This window comes from Lathyrus oleraceus, chromosome 5 (assembly GCF_024323335.1).
Source record: "Lathyrus oleraceus cultivar Zhongwan6 chromosome 5, CAAS_Psat_ZW6_1.0, whole genome shotgun sequence".
NCBI classification, from domain to species: domain Eukaryota; kingdom Viridiplantae; phylum Streptophyta; class Magnoliopsida; order Fabales; family Fabaceae; genus Lathyrus; species Lathyrus oleraceus.
Window position 1 is genome coordinate 251,737,803 of NC_066583.1, and position 25,616 is coordinate 251,763,418.

General features: G+C 37.9%; 1 protein-coding gene and 1 non-coding gene across 2 annotated transcripts; both read right to left on the reverse strand.

Moving 5' to 3' along the window:
* Positions 1-2,608: 2,608 nt before the first annotated feature.
* Positions 2,609-7,317, reverse strand: LOC127083575 (uncharacterized). Its single transcript, XM_051023888.1, has 6 exons — positions 6,875-7,317; positions 6,711-6,741; positions 6,564-6,577; positions 6,413-6,463; positions 5,139-5,203; positions 2,609-3,060 (listed from the first exon to the last, which is right to left on the reverse strand). Exons 1-6 carry the CDS (start codon positions 7,103-7,105, stop codon positions 2,781-2,783), a joined length of 672 nt encoding a protein of 223 aa, XP_050879845.1. The 5' UTR covers positions 7,106-7,317; the 3' UTR covers positions 2,609-2,780.
* An 8,133-nt stretch (positions 7,318-15,450) lies between these two features.
* LOC127088383 (small nucleolar RNA R71) lies at positions 15,451-15,557 on the reverse strand. The gene has a single exon (XR_007790221.1). It is a non-coding gene; the product is annotated as a small nucleolar RNA R71 (small nucleolar RNA).
* Between the last annotated feature and the right edge of the window lie 10,059 nt (positions 15,558-25,616).

The following is a 25,616-nucleotide window of genomic DNA, read 5'->3' on the forward strand; positions in this document are numbered from 1 at the left end:
ATCATTTAACACCAATTGTCCCTCCTCCTATATAACCAAGAAGCTCAAACATCATAAAATCAAAACATGCAACAATCATATGGCTACCAAACACCACAACAATCATTTCAACATTTCCTCGACGCATCATTCACACCAATGTCGCCCTTCAATCGTCCTGGTTGCCCTCCAATAACTCAAACACAACCCAACTACTCTGGCATGGGTCACGAACTCAGCTATGGCGGTAGTGCTTCATTGCATACACAGAACTACGTGAATTTTCTGAATATCTTAGGTAATCTCCTGCAGATGGTGGTGATGTTCTTGGGCTCTCAAATACTCGAACATTTAGGTGAATCATCAACGTGGGTTAGGGTCACACGTTCGGGTAGCTAGGGGATGTGGGACCAGGGGTCGGTTAGGTCATCCCGGTCAACGACATTAGCCTTTTTGGTTAACGTATGTAAACGCATATTAATATTAATATCAATTTGTCTGATTTCGACTCTTATCTAAAATGTACATTGCTTTTCAAAAAAAAATTACGAAACATACATAGACGTCAGACCAATTGACACATCCTTTGTAACTTAACACACAGAGGTCAATTGGATTGACAACACTATATGCACTAGTCAATCCAATTGACACCATCTCTCTAAGTTAAAGAACAGACCGCCTCTTCAAAGTGGGATACTTTAAAAAATAATCTAAAAAATAAGTTATTTTGAAATATAAAAAAAAAATTATTTGGATAAAAAATTCAAAAAGGGGATACTAGTATATTAATATTCTCTATAAAAAAAAGGATAAACAAAAAAATAAAATCCACCTTTAATTTTGACAAGCCATGTTTGAAACTCAATAAAGCAAAGGAGGACATATGGCCGGCGTCCGGCAGGGCGGCGTAGTCCAATTAAAGACTAACAATCGTCATCGTCAACACCTGAACAGTGTTCAGTACTACTACACAAAGTGACAACACAGTAAAAAGGTTTGGAAATTGGAAATTAGCTCCATAGCTAGATTTGGATGGTACATAAAGAATCAATTTCTCATTTACTTTTTTGAGACAGAAAAAAAGAATACAGAGCCAGGTGACGGTGATTCTTTTTAGTGGGTCCTCCCCTTCTCTGTCTGTATACGTAAACGGAGATCTTGGGTTACAGAAATACTGTACGAATTATTCATTCACTGCTGTCACCTTTTCTTCCATGACGCTCCACCGTATGATATGTGATCCGTTTAGTTTTCTGAGCTCCATTATTTTATTGCTAGGCTTGGTCTTCTTTGAACATAAATCTTCAATTTTGTTTTTTACTCCAAAATATCTTTATTCTTTGTTTATAATAATAACTCAAAATAATCGAGCGATTCATATCATATATCTTCATTTGGCCTCATAATTCATGTCACATATTTATATGGCGGTAGATCCTAAAGTTTTATGAATGGTAGATCCTAAAATTGCATGCATATATTGTTTTCACTATCAGAATAAAGTATAATTATAAAGATAATCTTTATTATTGAGTCTGTCTTTTATGACTAATTACTAAATTAATCCAACTCGTTCACTTAGTTTGACCACATAATAACAATCAAATCCGGGGCTGTAATAATAAATAAGCTCATAATTGTTCATAATTGTTGTTATTTCCTCCATTTTACAATAAATTATTTGATTATTTCATACGGATTAAGAAAAATGAATAAATGAAAGAAAGAATATTATTTTTATTAAATTATCTTTATCATATATTAGAAATGATGAAAATAATATTAATTAAAAAGCAAAATTAAAAAAATGTATTAGAAATTAAAATTAATCATTTATTTTTAAACACACTTTTATTTTAAATGAGTCAGTTATTGTGAGAATGAGGGAGTAGAATATAAAAATGTGTCATGAAACTATAATATAAAAATGTGTCATGAAACTATAAAAAGTTTCACATCACCAAAACTTTCAACCATAAAATCTCTAAACGTGTATTGTAATATAAAAATTAGAAAAGAAAAAAAATCAGACTCAAAATCACGGATTGAAAAATAATACAAAGAAGTTTACATGACACTTTCCTTTTACCCATAAAGAATTTCATGATGGCCTCGCATTCAAAGATTAAATACAAAATCAAAGTAGGTGCTTGGTTGGAAGTTGTAAGTCTTCTAACACACCTTTACAACTCAACGTGATTCAACACTGATCTGTTTGGAATATTTTTAGAAATCAATTCTAATGTCCAAACTTGATTCCAATTGAAGCAAACAATTGATCCTACTAGTGCGAGTTGGTTTCTTCAACAACTACCCTTATTGCTTTGTCTTGATTTATTTGACTAAAAATATTTTTTTAACACATGAACCATTTTTTTGTAAGTAAGAAATGTTATTTTTAGGAGAATAAATGTTGTGACTAAGTACCAAACATTATTATGCTATATTTTTTTCTTTTCATAGGTTACTCCACCAAAGATTATCCTATATAATCCGTGTATACCAGATTGTTCAAAGGAGGAAAAAAAATCTATCACAAGAAAAAAATGTAGTACAAAATAAATAGGCAAACTACTTTTTCACCATAACAATTATTATTGTATAATTGAAAATTAACAGCGGAATATATGTCATGCAAAATATAATTCATCCATTAACTTTGATAAATCCTGAACTTATCATGTTGCCTTGCCTCTAAGTTGGAGAGGCGACAAAAACTATTCAACATGTTTCTCAAGTTTGCCCCTCAAGGAGCTCTTATTGTAAGCCAATGTCAGCAGCACCCAAGCTCTTCCCAATCATACAAATACGAAGTTTAAGAAAACATCCTTAATTGCTATTATCAGGAACAACCTGAGAGAAATGAAGATAAATTCCCTGGTCATTTCATGGTGAACATAATCTGCCAAAATCTCTTCGATCCCTGCATTTATGTGCCAGAATACGAAGAAATTTGCCGCGAGCAGTGAATAGGCGTTTGGGTATACTAAGAGAAGAGGAACAGCTGCAGTAATTTTTAGGAGCTGCTCTCTCTTTGTCTTTAGGCCTTGATTCCTCAATCCACTGTTTCGCTCCTTCCTATAAATGACAACCAATGGTTAAGAATAAGTGGGAACTACCGAACATCCAAACCACATCTACTAAATGCCAGATCTGATCAAAAAGGGAAATTCATGGAATTCACAAGTGTCACGGTGTTTCTCTTTCTGTCAACAAATTCAAGAAATAAGACCCAAACCGATGCTCCTTTTGGCATTGCATAACAAAACCAAATATTAAGATAAGCACAGAAAGTGAAGCATCTGTAAATATGGATACCATACATCAAAGCTAATTGCCAAGGGATAAAAATAAAAACACCAGCAAGGAAGGACTAAAACAGGCTTATTATCAAATAAATAGTAGGAAAAGACAAATCTGATCCAAAAACATAAAGTTGACTTCCATTGGATGTATGTATCACAACAACCTATATGCTAACAAACATTCATGTTGAAGGTAACACAAATTCTATTGCAACACCTAGCTACATAATATTAACCAATGGTAGGACACAATCAAGGAATATCCATCAACATGACCACAAAAACTCACTGAAAGAGTGCCCATGCCGCAATGGTCATCAATCCTCATCAACCCCCATGATAAATTTTAAAACCATATATAAAGGAATAAGGAATTCAATAAAGCTGTATATCCTATGCTGAGAGCAACCCTATATGCTGTAAGTTTTAAATTGATCCAGAGCATAATTTAATCCAGAAAAGCCAACCCATGTCTCCCCTGTCACTTATGAGAAAAGTTATTACGATAACTAGCCAGCACGAGTACAATAATTAAATTTCAGCTTCATAGATTCAGTTGGTAAGAGAACTTTAAGATGGATGTGTATCAGCATATGCAAAATTTCTATTTGGCGGTGTTCCAACAACTTCTGATCACAAGGACGATACTGCTATTTATTACAATTCTTAAAGTGATCATTCAAAAGCAGTTTCTTCTGGCGGCCACGTTTATAATTTTCTCTATACCCAAAGATGGGAGTGCAGTTAAATAATATTGCTAATAGTGACAGGTAATTCAAGTTTAAACTCTACCAGACTCGTACAGGACTGATTAGAGAAGATTTTACCTTTGCATCATCGAGATAAATGGATTTATCTATTTATCATGTGATGAAGATGACATTTATTTATCTTATGAAGATAGTGGAGGTCTGTGTTCGGATGAGTTAAAGGTATGGGTGATCAACGGAATGATGAAAGTGATGAAAATAATCTTGGGTTTATAATCAGCAAAAAAATCCATGAAGAGTTTCATGACTATGATGGAAACTTAGTAAGTACAAAAAAGCTTCTTCTCAACAAGTGTTGAGGCTAACATTACTCTTTAGGGGGCAAATACCTGTAAGGAAAATTAAGTCTTCAAGGAGGTCATTCTATTTATGCTGGATTGGAAAGGGAGATCTGCCATGCTTAGATGTGGAATAGCTGATACATTTTGGATAAAGTGAAAGGAATCAATTTGGATGAAGAAGTTATTTCTATTACGCCTTTAGGCACTGCAAGGTATTTGTTGACCCACAATTACTTCTCAATTCAATGGGGATAAAGTTGGTTAATCTGTTAGGTAAGGAGGTGGAGGTGGAGGTGGAGGTGAAGGTGGTCTATTTAAGGTGGTACAGGAACTTCAAGGATTAACAACAACAGTAAATAATAGAAGGAATTAAGGAAAGGGAGTATTATGTGGTGCTTATTTTGGCATAGTCTATCACTTTCAGTGCAGGTATTCTATGGAGGGGGTTCCTTAGGAGAATTTTAGGGCAGTTGTGGGTGGTTCAATTTTGCATTTTCTCCTTGGGTTGTTGTGTTGAGGTTTACAACGAGTTTGTACCTAATATTATTATCACTTTTATTTTGGAGGATACCTTGTCCTCTCTTGTATTTTCCCCTTCCTATCTAATAATATATCTATATTTATAATATAAATGACAGAAATCATGCACAGTCAAACTTTCAAAATTATAGCTGACATGGCTCCTAAAGAATGCTAACAGAATCAACACAATAATCCAACCCATCAGTGCGATAGTGTGATGCAGAAAAAAACGATAACCAGTTTTACAATCAAATACTTGTCATATTACACCAACTAACCTTTTGATGTCATCTTCTGTGGTAGCGGCAACTGTGGCATAACCAGCTACGGTGTGAGGTGGAACCTGCAAGTCATTGTTTCACATAAATAAACAAAACATGAGCATTTACCCTTACCAGCACCAGACCAAATATATAGTGAATAACATTCAGCTCCTAAACACAGTGTAGGTCATTAAAATGGATAATTACTTAACCAAAGCATACAATATAACTATTTGAGATGCTCAATGAATCTGCTTCAGTGAGAAATTATTTTCTATCGTTTGTGTTATCTCAATGCAAATCAAGCAGGTTGAACAGCTCGACAGATGCATCCCAATAAAATTGATGCGCCAGTAAATGTACAAATAGATCAATAAGAAAACCTCTGCGTTAATTTGTTAGTATTATCCAAGGAAATTGGTATTAGTGTTATGTACTACATTAAGTTCTCATGCTTCAATGTGTTTCTCATAAATAGGAATAGAAAAAAAAGTTCTACAATTGCTTATGAAACCAAGGGCAGATGAAGTACAATATCAAGGGACGCCATATTGTGAATAGTGGAGACAAGGAGTTGGTTTTAAGTATAATGATGTATATTAAAGAGGCCCCCACAAACTCCCAATATGATTATACCTAAACATAATGGCTAAAAAGCTTCTCCTTCACTAAAAAGTTAAAACTTAATGCCACATGAGATGAAAGCCTGCAGAAATAACAGTTCCTTTGAATGACAGAAATAATCTGTTAACACTTGATGTGGGACTGAAACCATGAGAACTGATTTGGTTTCCATCAAATGTGATTTTAGCAAGACTACATATGTTTGATCGGAATCGAGTAAAATTTATTTTTCCTTCAAACCTTGGTTTGACTATGAGTCATATCGTGCTGGATTTAAAAGTTTCCACTGTTTTACATCAATCTAGTTTTCAAAATTCAAAGTAAAAACATCCAAACATGAATCACTTCCCTTCAAATTCAATATCAACCAAATTAGTTAATCAAACTCAATTTAATTCAGAATCATGCTTGACAAAGCTCGTCCAAATAAACCCTTAATATCCACCCTACTAATTCTCTTATCCTTGTTAAAGGCAGTTTAGTATATACACATGCACCTAGAACAGAACATTCTACTTGAAGTACTAATCAGACACCTATCACTATAATAAATAGATGGCAAAATATAAGATGCAACAGTAATAAAATTCAATAAGACGTCTGTTAAGTACTAGCATTGTGCATGTATATAAGAATGGAGGGTTAATAGAGAAAATTGAGTAAACCTTGATAGCAGCTTTTCCTGTTCCTTCATGAGAGTTATATAGCTTAAGAACCTAATACAGTTCAGATAACCAAACACGAAATTAGATTAAGACAATAAGCTTCAATTAAAACATTATTTCACATTCAATTTATGAAATACTTAGTAATCACCTCGTAAGCGCGTCCTGAAAGCAGCCATATAGATTCAATCAACATCCACCGTAACAAAAATCCAAATTAAAACTGTTAGCAACTAAAAATATAGCGAATCGAGTAGTTGCAGCAAAACAGAATAACAAAAAAAACGTCAAAAGCTACCTCGATTTTCAAAGAGATTTCCAACTCTAACCTGCAACACGAGTAGAACAGTCTCAAATTATGATTGAAGCATGCAATCACAGTGTAACGGTTACAAAATTGCGAATATCTTAGACAACGTAACAAGCAATCATATCGGAATCTGAGAAATGATTTAGACTTACATCAGATCCGGAGAAAGTCAATCCGCGGGTTTGAGAGGCGAACCATGGAGCGGTGAGGAGGTTGTTAAGAGCGGAGGTGGTGTCGTTGGTGGCGGCGGAGATCGGAGGTGACGGCGGGGAAGGGGAGGAAGAGGTAGTTGATGCGTGGGCGATGAGGTTTGATGAGATTCTCCAGTGAGGCTTCGAAGCATCGGAGAGCCTCTTACCCAGCCTGAGTGACAAGGATTGCATTTTCGTTTCTCTGAGAAATTAATCCAAGCAAGTTTACTCAGACAAACGTTCTTCCGCAACGAAGATGATGAAGCCCAGAAACTAGGGAGTTCTTGAGATGCAGAAAATTTATGGGAAATTAGTGACCTAAGACACGTGTGAGATGAATTAATAAACTAATACTGATAGTTTTTAGATTAGTTTAATAAGATAACTAGTGTGTTATCTGATGCATCGCACTAGCCAAATGTTTAGAAATAGATTTTATAAAAAAAACATAAAAGAATTTAATTAAAATATACATTAAAAAATAAAGAATTTAATTAAAATACATACAAAAAAAAATAGTCATCTAATGATAGATTTTGAATCTTATAGAGGGTTTGACTTTTATATTAACCATATAAAATAATATAAATAAATGCTCTCACCATTCATTTTTAAGTGTCATTTTTTTTTACTTATTACACGTAATAAAAAAACTAATTATTATTGTCACTTTTCAAACAATAATTTTTCTTTTATCTATAATATCCTTAAGTATTTATTATATTTATTTTACTTTTTTCTATATAATAATTATGTAGGGATAATTTTGATAAAAGTGCAATTAATAATACCTAAAACTTTACAAATAACAATTAAAATAATTTTATTTTTTTTGTGAAGAAAATGACACTTATAAAGGAACGGAGAAAACAGTGATAAATTTATCATAGAAAACTTTTTATATTAATAATACATAATAATCAATCTCTAATATAAAAATAAACTAATTAAATACTACTCCGAAATGTAATATATTAAAGTTAAACTAATTATAAATAAAGAAATTAATTGTTATATGCTATATGGGTAAAAAGTTTTATAATATCAATGAAATTACAATTATTTATTTGTATTATTTTTGAAGTGTTTAAAATAAAAAACAAAATTTTAAAATAAATCATTGGTTGTGATTAATTGATAGTTGATCCGCTGTCACACACGGGTCAAAAATAAGTAATAAAATATAGTAAACGGGAAACGACACCTCGAGTATCGTATCGCAAGGATTCTTGTATTATTCTTAACCTAATGAAATCGATTTAAGGGGGGTTTATGTTTTAGTAGTCGATTTAGAAAACAAAGCAAAAAAACTGATTAAAATAAGCGATTATAAAATAAGGCAATCTACTGTTTTCGGTTTCCGACTAATCATTGGTTTTTACCTACCAATTTCCTAAGCGGCTTCGATCTCTATTCGATTCAAATTTGATTGACAAGCGCAATAGATATATGACAGATTTATATTCCTATAATCTGAATTAAGCAAACGGATAAATACATTCGTGAATTAAGCAAACACGATTTACAAACGCAATTTAACGACAAAGCGACGAAAACGGCGATTAATAGTTAGGAATGCAATCATACGAATTTAATCAAAACCATTCCACAAAATACAGATTAAGCAAATGAAATTTCATAGAATAAAATTGAAAGAGAACGAAATTAAATTGATAGAATAAAAACCTCAAAGCCTTGGAAATTCGGTTACAACAGATTGACTCTAGGAGATTAGTTCCTCTTCATGATCGCACAAAAGCAAAAAGTTATCGTGAATAATCTGTATTTGCTACAGTATCGCGGCTGCCCTTTTAAACAGAATAAGGATTTCACTAATAATTCAAATTGGATTGGAAAACCTAAATTCGCCCCAACAAATGGCCCAAAAGAAAATATTTCCTAAAGTACGAAACTTCAACAAATTATTTGAGATGTCTTCACTCCGAATCAGCTTTTGGCTTCAACATAAAAGTTATAGGCTTTTCTCTTAGCTTTCCAACGCATGTCAGAACTTGCAAAACGGAATCCTGTAGCTCAAGTTATGATCCGAACAGTGGACATGTATCAAATAACCGCTAAAACTGGAAATAGCAAACGAGAATAGATTAAAGGCAACCATGAACTTAAATCTAAAAACTTAATAAAATAGTAAAATAAGCAAAATAAACTAGATAAATGCCCAAGTACAATTATAGAAGAATGTGCATCAAAATGCACTGATCAAATTCCCCCACACTTGAACTTTTGCACTCCGAGCAAAATTACAATTTCAAAACAAAAGGAAAGAAACCAGAGCATGCACTTCCAAAAGTTTTCAAGATACAAGGTATAAGCATAATTCTAAGTCTAAGCTTCAAGAATATGGTGTTAGTAAGCAACTTTTTGTGACATTCAAAGCAGATAGAAAAATAGATTATCAAAAAGTACATCAACAGCAGTAAGATCCTCACAAGATATAATTCACCCAACTCTCAAATGTTTAGATTAATTGTTTACACTCAAAGCACAACATGAAAATTAGTACTACCATAAGCTTGAAAAGACTATAACATCCACAATTGAAATACATGCACACAAAGATCAAAAAGACTTTTATTTGGTTGTAACGTGACCAAGGTAAGGGTGAGATAAATCTTAAGGGGTGCTAGGCTAAAATTCAAAGAGATAAAAGAGACTTGAAAGAAACTGTGGGAGTTGAATTTATAAAATATTTCATTCACTTGAACAACTTTATAGCAATTGTTTTCTCTTCTCCTTCCTCTTTTTATTCAATTTTTTTCGAAGGAGTATGTATTGACATGTATTGAAATATTACAAACATAATTCCTTTTTTTTCTTCCTCTTATCCTTCTACTTTTTCTTCCTCTTATCCTTCTATTTTTTCATTCTCTTTTTTTTCTATTTTTTTTTCTTTTTCTGCCATCTTCTGAAATATTACAAACATAATTATTCAACCCCACATAACTCCAAACAAGACTCTTTCAACCCTTTGAATAGGATGATAATATTGTTTTTCACTTCTCGGCTTATAATGAGTTTTAAACAAAAAAGGGAGAATAGGCTCAAGGGGGTTTCAAACAATGGATGAAATTATTTCAGGATTGGCTTTTTGGCTAACTGGTTAAAAAAAATTGTCTTTATCATATCAGTGTGCACAAGTAAACAACAACATCAACAAGAGTCAATTCAAGTTCTAGAGACTAACAGACATGAGTGAATCACACAAGAAAGAAAGAGATGGATTTTTGTATGTTATCCATATAAGGCTCAAAACTCACCAGGGTTAATGATCTACTGCTAAAGATATACAGTTTAGAGTCTAGTCCTACCTATCATACTAAAAATGCACAGCAAATTTTTCACATCACACCACAAGACTTTAGTCAGGAGAACTAAGAAAAATACTCATAATTGTAACTCAAAACCCAAAGGAAAAAGCATACAATTTTTTTTTAAGAAAGCAGACAAAAACCAAAACAGAGAAAAACTAAAAACAAAACAAAGAAACAAAACAAATAAATGGTTCTCTCCCCCACACTTAAAACATACATTGTCCTCAATGAAAGAGCATAAATATAAATATAAGAGTGAGAGAAAGGAAAGAACACACCCGAGGAGTCAAGGAGGGTAAGCAATTGCATAAGCAGCCTTTCCTAAAGAGAGCTCTTGTACAGTATCTCTTTCCAAAGTCGGGTTCTCATGGAGTAGCTTTGGGTAGTGTCAATTGACCTTGAAATTTTTATTAGTGTCTTCACCTTGTATTCCAGGATCAAAGAAGAATTTTTGATAAGTAAAAGTGTTGAATGGGCACGTGAAAGTGATCTCCTTTTTCACAACATCAAGAATTAAAGGATTATGGGGCTGCCTCACTACTTTTGTTTCATCTTTGAGTGAAATCCTATGCATACATATGGATGAGCTAATATCATGAGTGTCAGCCAAGGTCCATCCAATTCCCTTCTTATATTTCTGCTTAAGTTGAAGTTTTGATGAATAATATGAATCCTCGGGAAGTGGTTTAGGCTCTAAAGAATATGGTTGTTCAATGGATGGTATATTTGGGGCAGCCGGAATGTCAAGAGCTTCAGCCACATAAACAACTTCGTTTATACTATCACCCTGCAAGGCAGCATCAATCTCAGCACAAACAACACAAAGGTTAGTGTCAGTATAATCATCACATGAATAAACATCATCAAACCCAAATAGAGATGGAAAATCAAGTGAAAACAATTCATAAAAAGTGCCATCAACCAACTCAAACATCAATTCAATATGAAAAACAGAATGCTCCTCCAAGGGATGTTTCATGGCATCGAAAATGTTAAATTTTACGACAATGTCACCAAATTCCATGGACATGGTTCCATCGTCGACATCAATTTTTGTTTTCGCCGTTTTCATGAACGGTCTGTTTAAAATGATAGGCGGTCTTCTTGAATTTGTTTCTCCATACATGTCCAGAATGTAGAAATCTGCAGGAAAAATCAAGTCATTAACTTGAACAAGCACATCTTCCACTACTCCAATAGGGCGAGCATTACTTTTGTTCGCTAGTTGAATAATTAAACTTGTATGTTGTAAAGGACCAAGATCAAGGTTATTATAAACAAAAGTAGGCATAACATTAATGCTTGCTCCCAAATCAAGCATGCAATTGTCGAATTTACTATCCTCGAGGGTACATGGAATAGCAACAGTTCCTGGATCCTTGCACTTTTGGGGTATGGCCTGATTGAGGGATGAAATAGTAGTTTTTTCAGGTGAATGTTTAGGCTGGATAAGGGATGAAATGTTTCGTCCCAAATTTACTCTCTCATTGTCCTTCAACCTTTTCTTACTTGTGTGCAAGTCTTTTAGAAATTTTGCATACTTTGGAACCCGCTTAATAACATCAAGAAATGGAATGTTTACCGCCATTTTTCTGAACACATCTAAAGTCTCTCTCTCCTTGTCTCCATCACCAGTCCTTTTATTTTTCAATATTCTATGTGGGAAGGGAACTGGTGGCATATACTCCTTCTCTTTTTCTTTTTCAGTTTCTACCACAACAGAGAGTTTAGTTTCTATCACAACGGAAGAAGGTTCAGGTGTTACCTCAAGAATTTTTTTATTTTTTTCTGGGGCTTGTTATGTTACCTTCTCGGATCTCAAGGAAATTGCACTCACATTAGCATTAGGGCCTTTTGGATTCACAACTTTTTGGGCAAGAAGTTGGTTTGATCCTTGGGTTTGCTGCATGAGATTCATTGAAGTGGCAATCTGTCCAATCTGTGTCTGCAAAGTCTGAATACTGGAATTTGTTTGTTTCTGAAATTGAAGATTGTTAACAGCCATTTGTTTGACAAGATCCTCCAATGAAGGTCTGAAAGGTGCAGAGGTGGAGACTTGTGGAGTAGTCTGTGGTTATGGTAGGGGTATGACTAATTGTTGTTAGGTGGGCTGCTGGTTTCCATATTGAAGGTTTAGATGGTTCCTCCAATTGGGATGATATTTGTTGGTGGACAAGTCAGGAATGTTGTACCCTTTCTGATTGTTGCTTTGGTTGAAAAAGTTAGCTGCATATGCTTGAGGCAACTGAGTGACCGAATCATCTTGAAGAATAGGACATGTGTCAGTTGGATGTTCAATAGAAGTACAAATACCACACAACTTTGTTGTTTGAGGTTTACCCACTTACATTTGTTTCACTAAAGAAGTAAGCTCTTCAATTATGGTTTCTAAAGCCTTGTTGGAAGAGGAAACATGAATGTCATTCACACATTTTGTTTGGACCATAGAATTATTTCTGGTTGTGAATTGTTGGGAGTTGAGTGACATGTTCTCAATCAGGGCTTTAGCAGCAACTGGAGTTTTATCGACAAGTGCTCCACCACTAGCAACATCAAGAATGTTTCTATCCATTGGTAATAATCCCTCATAGAAATACTGAATAAGCAGTTGTTCGGTAATTTGATGTTGAGGGCAGCTGGATACTAATTGTTTGAATCTTTCCCAATACTCAGTCAATGACTCATTTCCCTGTCTAATACGACATATATCTTTTCGGATTGATGCAGACCTAGAGGCATGAAAGTATCTCTCTAGGAAGACTCTCTTCAAATCATTCCAAGTCGTGACAGAATTCGGCTCAAGATAATATAACAAATCCTTGGCAGCACCCTGTAGTGAAAACGGGAAGGCTCTCAGCTTGATGTGATCTTCGGTGATTCCTTCAGGTCTCAATGGTGTAAAGCAAACAACCTGCAATTCCTTAATATGCTTGATAACACTGAAATTTACCGTATTTTCGACTCCGATTTCACATGCATTCTAGTTGTTTTATTGTTATTTTGTTGTGTTATTGTTATATTTTCCTTTGTTTTCAGGTTTTTACTTTAATCGGAGCTCCGATCGAGAAAAGGAGTGAAAAAGAGCTAAAAACCCTAAAATTCAGCATTTTGTACTTGTGGCCTACCCCATGGCTGGCGCCATAGACCCTGTCATGACGTGTCCAAGCCCAACTTCCCTCAACTTCCACGTTCCCCACTACTTCCACTAAGGCGCCTCAGATTGGCCTTGTGGCGGGCGCCATGGCCTTGTGGCGGGCGCCACAAGAGGAAAAGTTTTCCCTCCCATTTTCAAGTTGAAGGGCATCCTTGTCATTTCCATCTTTTTACTTGCTTATAAATAGAAACTCGAAATCACTTTTACAATCATCCAAACTTAGAGCAAAGGCAAACTCAGAGCAACTTTGTTTCACTTAGGCATATATTCAGTATTTTAAAGTGGTAATCGCTTCACATTGGAGTGTTACCACAATTGTGTAATCGAGTCTGTGATAGAGTCTGTAATCGAGTTTGGAGCACTTTGGAAGGAAGTTAATCCTGCCGCCATTTTCATTTCCGCTTTGTAATTTATTCAATCCTCCGATTGGAGCAGGTTTTTATTACTTGTCTTTATCTTATTTATTTCCCGCACTCGCTTTACTTTATTTATTTCTTCGCACTCGCTTTACTTTATTCATTTCCCGCACTCGCTTTACTTTATTTATTTCCCGCACTCGCTTTACTTTATTTATTTCCCGCACTCGCTTTACTTTATTTATTTCCTCGCACTCGCTTTAAATTATTTATTTCCTCGCACTCGCACTACTTTTATTTACTTTCCGCACTCGCACTACTTTTATTTAAATTAATGCACTTTTACGTTACCATGTCTAACTAAATCTATAAGGTTAGAATGTAAGAATCGTAATTGAACCGATAATCCGTACAATTGTTCATAGAAGCACTTAAGGGCTATTTTAACTTTCAACTTAAGTTTTCCCGCACTTCAATTCCGTTGGGTAAGATCGAAAGTCGTCCAACGTCTATCTAAACTTAATTGTTTTTAACTATTTCGAAAACAGGGAAAGCGCTTTGTTTAGTTCATTAGGAGTTTTTAACTTAAGAAGAAAAGAGATTTTAAAACTATTTTCGGACGCGTTTATAAGTTTAGAGTCTGGTTCGTGAAAACCTCTTTTGGTTAAGAAATCCAGGTTATAATACTTTTCAACTTAGTCAAGATACTATATTTCTTAAAAATATGTTTACTACTCTAACGCAATGCGCGCCTTTTTATAAGTGACAATAAGAGGGTTTGATTAGGGAGTACAACTCGGTTCTGAATACGCGAAAGCGACAGTTTCTGTTAAATTAGTTCTTTTCAAAGTAGGAAACATTGCCCATAAGTAATTCTATTAGCAAGTACTTGGATTATTAATTGATTACGTGAATTACATTCGACCCTGTCTTTATTAATTAATCTTTATTCAACACTTTACTTTTCATTGCACACTCCAAAAACATCTATTTTGATTGCCTTTGATAAAGACCATAACAATAGATAACGATAGATTGACACTTGGTCTCTGTGGATTCGACAATCTTTTATATTACTCTAACGCGTTTGTATACTTGCGAAAAACACCGCATCAAGTTTTTGGCGCCGTTGCCGGGGACCAATTTCGTCAAATATCATTTCCCTGTTGTTATATCGTTTAGACTTAGGCTATTTCCCACCGGTCAATGCGAAGAACTCGCAGCACCGGAAGTTTAAGCTTAGTATATCCTCTGGCGGAACCTGAACGTTACGCTCGTGCACGTTTATTCTTTCATAGAATTAAGAGAGCTATGGCCGAAGATCAAAACCAAAGACCTCTTAAGGATTTCGCTCAACCATCAAATGAAGAACCTAGTTCTAGTAGAGTAAACCCAACCATCCCAGCTAATAATTTTGAACTTAAACCATCCCTGTTGTAACTAGTGCAACAGAGACAATTCGCGGGTCTCACTACTGAGAACCCAAACTAACATTTAAAAATATTTCTTCAATTAGCAGACACTTTTAAAACCAATGGAGCTTCTCCTGAGGCAATACGTTTAAGATTATTTCCTTTTTCCCTCAGAGACAAAGCCCTATCATGGTTAGATTCCCTTCCACCCAATTCCATTACGACTTGGGATAACCTTATAAGAGTTTTTCTTGCTAGATATTTTCCCCCGAGTAAAACCGCCGTTCTTCGAAACCATATAACTAGATTTACCCAAAACCAAGGAGAATCGTTGTTCGAAGCTTGGGAGAGATATAAAGAGTTGTTACGAGTATGCCCACATCATGGTTTAGAAAATTGGTTAATCATTCAAACCTTCTATAATGGACTTCATTACAACACAAAGATTACCATCGACGCTGCCGCAGGCAGCGCTCTGATGAACAAACCTTATCCTGAAGCTAGTGCCCTCATCGAAGATATGGCTCAAAACCATCAATCATGAGGAGTCGGACGAGCGACAGTTGAGAAGAAGGAAGCCCAAGGAGGAGGGCATGAACTAAGCTCTATAGACATGATGCAAGCTAAAATGGACGCATTGGCCCTCAAAGTCGAGCATATGTGCATAAACCCGAATACTGTAGCCGCAGTTTCGTCGGATTGTGAGATATGTGGAACCAAAGGACATCAATCTGCAGAATGCAGTCTATTAAACGAAACCCACTCTGAGCAAGTGAACTACACCCAAGGGAACTCATATTCGAATATCTATAACCCTGGATGGAGGAATCACCCGAACTTCTCCTATAAAAATAATAACCCTATTCAAAATAATGCACCTCCGAGACCTAGTTATCAAGCCCCAAGATCGAATCAACCTATGCAACCTGTGCCACCAAAGCCGAGCCTTGAGAAAATTATGGAAAATTTTATCACCGCTCAAACCCAACACAACAAGGAGTTCATGAACCAAAACATTCATGTTAACGAATTGATTACTCAGTTAGGAACCAAGGTTGACCAAATAGTTACTCATACTAAGATGCTTGAAACCCAGATCTCTCAGGTAGCTTTAAACCAAGCCCCTCAGACTACTCCTGGAGGACAATTCCCTGGACAACCTCAACAAAATCCGAGAGGACAAGCCAATGCCATTACCCTACGAAGTGGGAACGCTTATGATAAGCCACCAAACCCTAGATTGAGTGAACCCGAAACTTCTAAGGTGTAACACCTCAAAATTTGCCCTCCTCTCTTGGGACTAGCTTAGCATATTGAATTTCATTTTTTAGGACATTAGACATTTGCATATTGCATATCATGTGAGAACAAGCAAGTCATCCTCTAAAGTCTTTCTCAGAAGATAGAGAGGTTAAGAGATGCAAGCCTGGGGGTCTCATAAATTGATCACTAGCCATCTGAGGGTTTGTGCTTCAATTAGAGTTTCTTGGTCCCTCAAGGAGTTTGACCATTATCTTATTGGCAAGGATATGTCATCATCATCATGGTTATGTCCTCCTCAAAGGTTTCAGAATTCATGCTCATATTCTTTGGGATTATGGTTTTGACCTCTGGTCAACCCTAATCAGTTGCATTCTACCAGTCAGGGTTTTTCAAGGAGATGAGGTTATTTGCTTGGATGGAGATCATATGGTTATTATGTGGAGCTTACAAGAGCTAGGGGTTCATTTTGGAGCCAATTCCTCAAGTGGTTGAGGCTCAGGCTGATCAGAGCACTTCTAAGTCATCTGAGGACCTAGAAAGTCAACAGAAAGTCAACTAAGGGCTAGGAGGTGGAGAAATGAGTTCCAACATCTCATTCATGTTCAAAAGAGGCTTGTTAATCATGTCAAATGCATATCTTGAAGAATTTGAGGTCAGATCAAAACTTTCCAAAAATGGAAAGTGACCTGTAATTGAAAGTTTCCAAAAATGGAAAGTTTTTGGTTCAAATTCAACTTGATCTTGCATCATCAAAGAAGCTTCAAATGAAAATTTGTCCAACATGAAAGTTGAAGATCTATCTCTCCCATTTCCAAAAAGTCCAAGATCATGAATTTATGATGAATGGTTGAGGAGATATGATCAAATCATTGCCAAGGATGCATGGAACTTCAAAAGGCCATAACTTTTGATTCATAACTCCAAATTTGGTGGTTGTTTTTGCATTTTGCTTCTCATGACATGTAGTTTCCAAAACATCCATCACATTGCATAAAATTTGAACATATGATCATTGGCTTATTCATGAAGATTTTGGAGGGAAAATCATAAATTTAAAATTGGTGCATCATAAGAACTTTCTACCATTGCCAATGTGTTTAAAAGATGATTTTGAGTGACTTTGATCAAGCACATGACACTGTTCACGTGGGATTACTCCATGCACCATGCAATTTTCCAATTTTGTCAAAACACCTTATTTTGCTAATCACCATTAACCAATTGCTAATTGCACTTTCAGTATGATTAGTACAGCATATAAATACCATAATCATAACAGAATTTGGGATTTTTTTCACAATTCTAGATCTAGATCCAAAATTTCCCTCCAAAATTTCTCTTCTTCCAAATTCAAAAATTCTTCAAAGAACACTTGTTTTTTATTGCATATTCTGGATTGTTGATCATCATCTAGTACAGATCAAGCCATTGATTGCTGAATTTGGTGAAGAATTGAGCACTTGAAGATCAAGAACATGATGATGGAGATTCAAATCTAAGCTAGATCCAAGCCATTCCAAGCTTCAATTTCAACTTCAGAGGTGTTAACAAGGTTGATAGAAGGGATTTGGATGCTTTTGAACACTTGAATCCACCACTGCCATTGTTGAAGCTTCAAGAAGGTACTTTAGCTGCTTTAACTCATTATTTGAGTTGCTTCGCTTTGCTTGTAGTTGGCATACCACTTAGGTAACTTCCTTGATCTTCATGTAGTCTGGAAGACCTGTCATGTTACTTTGGCAGGCACCTGTCTGAAGCCCTCCTTAAGAGGCAATGTTTGTGGTTGTTTATCTTTGTGCCTTGTACATTCAAAGACCTCCTAAGTGAAGAGGCATTGGTAGATCAAAGGGATGTGCAATCCATCCCCTGCTACTCAGTTGTGTCATTCATCTTGCTCACACCCTGTGTTAATGCACTTTGAATAAAAGCCCAAAATCTTGTTGTGTCAAGTCATGTGGAATAGAGTCCCACATTTTGGACTCCCACACATTCTTTGATTCAAGCTCACCCAGGCCTGGGTTAAGAGCTGTGAGGTCTTACCCTCATCTCCCATTTCATCTGCTTCACCCTAACTCTCAATGTTAGGGTTAAGAGCTAACCACACCCCTTTCCAGTTGGCTTGTTTGTCGAGGTTGATTTGACCCCTTGACTAAAGCCTAGCCTTGTATGAGCCACTTGTTTGCATATAGTGTGTGTGCTTGCTTTCTTGTATTTGTGTTGATTATGTGCTGTTTAGGATAGCTTGCTTCCTGTGCAAGTTAGGATTAGAGACTTCAACATAGGGATCGTACGCATGACAACTTCTAGGCTCGAGTCGTAGTCTCCCTAGTAGCTTGTTATCTCCCTAGTCTCTGGTTAGGATAGAAGTTCTTTCCCTGTTCAGGGGAACTACGTTGCCCTGATCCTCATACCAGATGAGGTACGTAGGCAGGAGATCGTGCGAGGTCTCTCCGGGCACCCTTTTTCTTTTTTGTGTGTGTTTGCTTGACAGTTATTAGGCTCGAGTTCCATACTCCCTTTTAGCTTGTCTGTTTGTTAACCTCTTGTGTGTGTGGAGTCTGATGTAAGTCCAGCGATTGGCATTCGGTTTCCTTGTTTGTTGGTTGTGTGCTTGGAGTCTGACGTAAGTCCAGCGATTGGCAGTTGGTTTCCTGTGGGTTGTGTGTGTGGAGTCTGATGTAAGTCCAGCGATTGGTATTTGGTTTCCTTGTTTGTGTTTGTTGTTTGGAGTCGGACGTAAGACCAGCTATTGGTAGTCTGTTTCCATTTGCGAGTTTCTTTTGACGTCTCAGCGTCTTTGTGTTGTGTTTTGTTTCGGCGTGCGTTAGCCGAACTACGGTAGCTCTGATTCTCATTCCAGATGAGATACGTAGGCATAGGATGCGATGTCCTAGTGAGCCCATTCCCCTCTTCTCCCACCTGTGTTTTATTCCAGTGTGTGTGCATTCTTTGAGCAGTTATTCAACAACCTTTTTCTATTCTTTCTGAGCGTGGATCCCGTCGAGTACGACGGACGTGAGAGGTGCTAATACCTTCCCCTTGCGTAACTGACTCCCGATCCTTGCAATCTCTGGTCGTAAGACCATTTCCTTTCCAGGTTTACTTCGAGCGTTTCCTTTCCCTCCTTTGGGATAAATAACGCACGGTGGCGGCTCTGTTTGTTTTTTCCCCGCCGGTTGTTTTTCGCGGATGCGACAGCTGTCGACTCTGCTAGGGACTAAGGAAGTTGACCTCTTGCTGGTCCATCTTCCCTAAGCGAGTCACTCTTAGCGCTCTCTAGGATAGTTTAGGTTGCTTGTGCTGTTGTATTTATTGCATTTATGATTATTATACTGTGATTGTATATATTTGCATATATGTCTGCATGCATCATATTATCATTGTGCTGACTCTGTATAGGTTGGTTCCTCTGATTTGGGGAGGGTGTTCTGAGTGGGGCCCAATACCCAGGCCCGAGTATACACCTAGGATTAGCGTGGTCTCATGTCTCTTCACATGTTGTACGACATGATGCGGAGATGTGACATACCACAGCCGGACGAGGTTCATCTGAGAGAGTCCTTCCGGGTGGAGTTATTCCGCTTAGGTTGGGTTATCTCTTTTGAGCTGTTGACTTCGGTGACCGTTCTTTCCCGGATCTTTGGCTTAGACGATCTTAAGAGAGCTGCAACGGCACACCCGAAAGGGCAACCTCGTTGAGTATCTTTGCCCGATTGTCGAGACCATTATCCGCCTTAGGATGGCTTTATTAGAATTCACCTGTGAGGGGAGGGTTGATTCTTACAGATGCATGTTCTGATGGTGACTATTGGTTCAGTTATTGATTTGGGTCCTATTTACAAGTTGGATTTATGGATTTATTTCTGAGACGCCGGAATTCTGTCCGCGGTATTTATCAGTGGGGATCCGTTTATTTCAGGATTCCCTGGGTTGATTCAGATGGTTTTTTATTGTGGCCATCAATTCAGTGATTTCTCTGTGATGATGGTGATGTATCTTTAGTTCCGTTTACTTCGGAACCCTAAGTCGGAATTATGGTTACTCTGTACCTCGGATGGTTATGATCAATTCAGAAACCGAGACTCAGTACAGTTGATGATCAGATGACTTGGAGGATGGCACAGTGCATTGCATTCATGCATCAGCATCATTCCCATCTTGCATTCAATATGCATCTAACCCATGTCTATCCATACTCAGGGTACATTCTCGATTGAAATTCTAGTTGAGAGATATCTTGATGTCAGAATGTTATTATCGAATTTTTTATCTGTCTCGATGAAACCAAGATCGAAAGACAGAGTGTTCCTCATATGGATAGACATTGCATTCATGCGTGAGTCATAATAACCTGTCTTCTGTTTTGCAGGTGTCAGTTTCTAACATGTTTGATTGACACAGGAATGATGAATCCACCCAACGCTGACATTCTTGAATTGAAAGAGATGATGAGAGAGTTGATCAGTGCTATGCAAGGGTTCGCCTTGGGGCAGAAAGCAATCGCTGAGAGGTTGGAGAGAATTGAAAGTTGGCTGAGAATGGGGAAGGTACAGGGAAACGCTCCGTCGTCTGGAGTAAAGAAGCCCTCTGGCAATAGTCAGCACAAGAAGGAGGTTGAATCAAGTGATGTACATGCCAAAAGGGGTAAGGATCGTTACCACCCGTATGTTGCTGCAGTAAATATTACTGCTGGTAATCAATCTGTACGACAGCAACAACAGCCACCTCAACCGAGAATACAGAGAGCTGGGTGCCAAGCGAGGAGAAGGATGACTGATCGTCAGTTCGATAAGCCACCCATGGCGTATGCTCTTCTGTTTAAGAGGTTGAAGGATCTTGGGTTGGTTCAGTCGAGGACGTTGGCTCCGGTAGGATTAGACCAAAGGTTTGCAGGTTACAATGAGAACATCAAGTGCGAGTTCCATTCTGGTGCACCCGGGCATAGCGTTGAGGATTGTAAAGCTTTTAAGCATGTCGTTCAAGATTTGGTGGATTCTAAAGCCATCAATTTTGCACTGACACCGAGTATTAATGTTAACCCCATGCCGGTGCATGGTCCTATGGGGGTGAACGTGATGACAGAAGATAAGAGAAAAATAGAGGTGACAAACGTGGATCAGCTGAGGACTCCAATGTCTGTGGTCAAGAGACATTTGATGAAGAGTGGAGTTTTTCCTGGCTGTGATAATTGTTGTGCTGCTTGCACCGTCATTGCGAATGGGTGTGTGATGTTAAGGGAGACGATTCAAAGAATGATGGATGGGGGACGTCTCCGATTTGAGAAAGTTGATTGGGGGGAAGAAGATATCTTTGTCAACCAACTATCATCGTTCAAATATGTTGAAATGGACGATGAAAAATTTGAAACACCATGTCAGGCAGTTGAAACCGTCAAGGTGGAGAAGGCCCTCTATGCTGAGAAAGAGAAGAAGTTGTCCATTTCTTCTTACAAACAGGCCATGGAGGTGGTAAAGAACGAAGAAGCCCTAGGCTGGGGAAAAATCATAGACATTGTGGTAAAAGCAGATATGTTCGGGGTTGGCTATCAGCCAGACCAAGACTCGTCTGGGCAAAATAGAAGACGCCATCAACCGTTCCCGTTCATCAGTGCTGGAATGCTAGATCCAGATTGCATCTGTGCAAAGGGTGAAGAGATCGACAGTGCCTGCGAGCTCGATCGTTGGATAAAATCGTGCGTACCAGAGAACTGGGAGGCCTCAAAGATCATCATTGTCACTCATCGTGAAGAGTAACATTTCTGTTTTTCAATTCTATTTGCATGAAAGCCATACGTTTTGCCCGAAACGTATTGGTCCATTGTAAGGGCCACCTCATGTGTTTCATTTTGCAACATTTTGCATCATTAATAAATGGATGTTTTTATAGTAAAAGCGGTGTTCCCTGTTTTTCATTTATTTTTGCAGTTTAAAAAATAAAAAAGATGGCAATGTTTGTTTTCATTTGTCTTCCTTTTGATTTGTCTCGTTCCGACTTCAAAAAATAATTCTCCTGATCTCATTGATAACAATTCGGTTACACCTCTATATGACTTCGACAATCCGACCTACCATGCCGAGGAAGAAGGAGAAGAAGATTGTGATCTGCTGGAAGATTAACCAGGTGGTTAAAACAAGAGGAGAAGGTGATTCAATCGCACGAGGAGCGAGTTGAGATTGTTAACCCAGGCACCGACGAGGTCAGAAAGGAAGTGAAAGTTGGGGCCGCTTCAGAGGCAAATGTCAAGAGCAGAATGGTAACGCTGTTGAAAAAGTATGTTGATATCTTCGCCTGGTCTTATCAAGATATGCCAGGGCGGGGTACCGATATCGTTGTGCACAAGCTACCATTGAGAGATGACTGTCCTCCAGTGAAGCGGAAGCCAGTGCTGAAAAAGGACGAGAAGGTGAGAAGGTGTGTGGACTACCGAGATGTGAACAGAGCTAGTTCGAAAAAGGAATTCCCAGTACTTCACATCGATGTGTTGGTAGATAATACAGCTCAGTTCTCGGTGTTTTCTTTCATGGATGGCTTTGCTAGCTGTAATCAGATCAAAATGTCGTCAGATGATATGGAGAAGACAATGTTCATCACACCGTGGGGCACTTTTGGTTATGAGGTGATGCCATTCAGTCTCAAGGATGCCGGTGCCACGTATCGAAGGTCTACGGTGACTTTGTTTCATGACATGATTCATCGTGAAATCGAATGCTATGTTGATGACATGATAGCAAAGTCCCAAACAGACAAGGGGCATCTGGTAGATTTGGCCAAATTGTTCGACCGGTTGAGACAATTCAGGCTGAGGCTGAATTCGAATCAGTGCACTTGTGAAGTGTAGTCCGGTAAGTTGCTAAGGCTTATTGTGAGCGAAAGAGGAATCAAGGTTGATCCTGCTAAAAAAAAAAGAAAAAAAAAGTAAAAAAGCAATACAAGAAAAGCCTGAACCGAGAACCGAAAAGGAGGTTCGTGGTCTCTTAGGTAGATTGAACTACATTTCATGGTCCACATCTCATCTAACAGCCACGACTGAACCTATATTCAGGTGTTGAAAAAGAGGTCAAACGGTTAGGTGGAATAATGATTGCCAAGGGGCATTTGAAAAATAAAAGAATAAGTTGCAGGAGCTTCCGATTCTATTGCCTCCCGTGGAGAGACGGTCGTTAATTCTGTACTTGACAGCCCTCGAGGGGTCTATGAGGTGTGTACTGGGTCAGCATGACGAGTCTGGTCGAAAAGAGCATGCAATTTGCCTTAGCAAAAAGTTTACCGACTGTGAAACAATACATTCACTGCTCGAGAAAACTTGTTGTACTTTGGCATAGGCTGCTCGTCGACTGAGACAGTGTATGCTGGTTCATACCGCTTTGTGGATTTCCAAGATGGATCCGATCAAGTATATGTTTGAAAAGCCAGCATTGACCGAACGGGTTGCGAGACGGCAAATGATTTTGACCGAACACGATATTCAGTATACCTCTCATAAGGCAGTCAAGGGGAGTGTATTGTCTGATTACCTCGCCCAGCAACCCATTGAGAATTATCAACCGATGAAGTTTGAATTCCCTGATGAGGACATCATGGTTCTCAAATCGAAAGATTATGAGGAACCAATCCCGGAGGAGGGGCCTGACCCTGAATCTGAACGAATTCCGATGTTTGATGGGGTCATTAACATGAATGATAGCGGAGTTGGTGTTGCTTTGGTTACGCCAAAGGGGAGCCCACGATCCTTTTGTTGCCCGGATAATATTTGAATGCACCAGCAATGGTGGCTGAGTACGAAGTTTGTATCCTGGGTATCGATCTTCAGTGTGTACATCTACTGGGCAATGCCTTTCTCACTTGTGTATGGGATGGAAGCCGTGCTACCGGTTGAGTCCCAGATCCCATCATGGAGAGTCCAGATGGAGGAAAATTGAAAGAGACTGAGTGGATAAGGACTCGGTACAGAGTTGGGCCTAATTGAGGAAAGAGGCTAGTAACCATTCGTCATGGGGCAGTTGTGCCAGCAATGAACAAATCATGTTGTTGACCGAAAAGTGCGGCCTCGTGTGCATCATGAGAGATATGGTGTTGAAAAGGATCCTTCCTCCTCAAAATGATCGTAGGGGCAAATGGACACCCAATTATGAAGGTCCATTCATGGTCAAGAAGGTTTTCTCTGGCGGAGCCTTGTTGTTGACGATCATGGATGGCGAGGATTTTCCATCCCCTGTGAATGCGGACGCAGTTAAAAAATACTTCGTATAAGAGACTCGCTGGATGAAAAGAATAAAATAGTCCAGGCAAAAATGGGCATCCCGGCGAACCGAAAAAAAATGGAAAAGGTTCGGGCAAAAATTAGGGATAAAAAGGAAAAAATTGTACACCCGGCAAGTCGAAAACCCCACAAGGGCGACTTGGGCAAAAAAGGGTATCCCGGTGGACTGAAAACCCGAAAGGGCGGTCCAGGCAAAAGAGGGATTGAAACGAACAACTGCGTCCAGCATGATCGTTTGCTTTGGATATGACATGGATAATCCCCGACAGGGATCGGTCGGAAGCGTCTTGTTCAGAAGGCAGAAAGTGCGGAGAGTCTTGAGGACATATGGGGTGTAACCGAGTTGGAACTCGATGAGATCGCGGTTTCACATTGCCATTAGGATAGATTTTCCTTTTGTGCGCAATTACCTCTTTTTAGGAATTGCTTCCTTTGTATTGCTCAGTTTTTGAGCCACCTTTTTCAATCAATAAAATGCATATTCAGTCAAATAATTTTGTTTTTGTTTTCATTACCGCTTTGATTGCAAAAACATCCGTTTATTTTGATAAAGAATCTTTGCATTTTGAGACATACAGGTCTCTTCCAATGCATGTTTATAAGATTAAAAGCTTGAAATCTTATTCGGAAGGTGGAGTGACCCAAGTGTTGAAATCTTGGCACGCCTGGGGCATGTTTTTATCTAACGATCTCTTTTGCAGGTGCTGTTAGATATTTTCACTGACTTGCAGGTTGTGATGTGAAGTTTTTGACAAAAGATCCCCGCGGAGTCCAGTCAGGGACAAGGCATTGGAGAATGGTGAAAAGACGACGAAAGACGTGCGACATTCCTGAAGGGTTAATCAAGAAGACTCTTCAAAGTCTGAGGACTGGAAAGGTTGTATGAATCCAGAGGGTTCGATCTCCGTGGAGTACGGAGAAGGTGA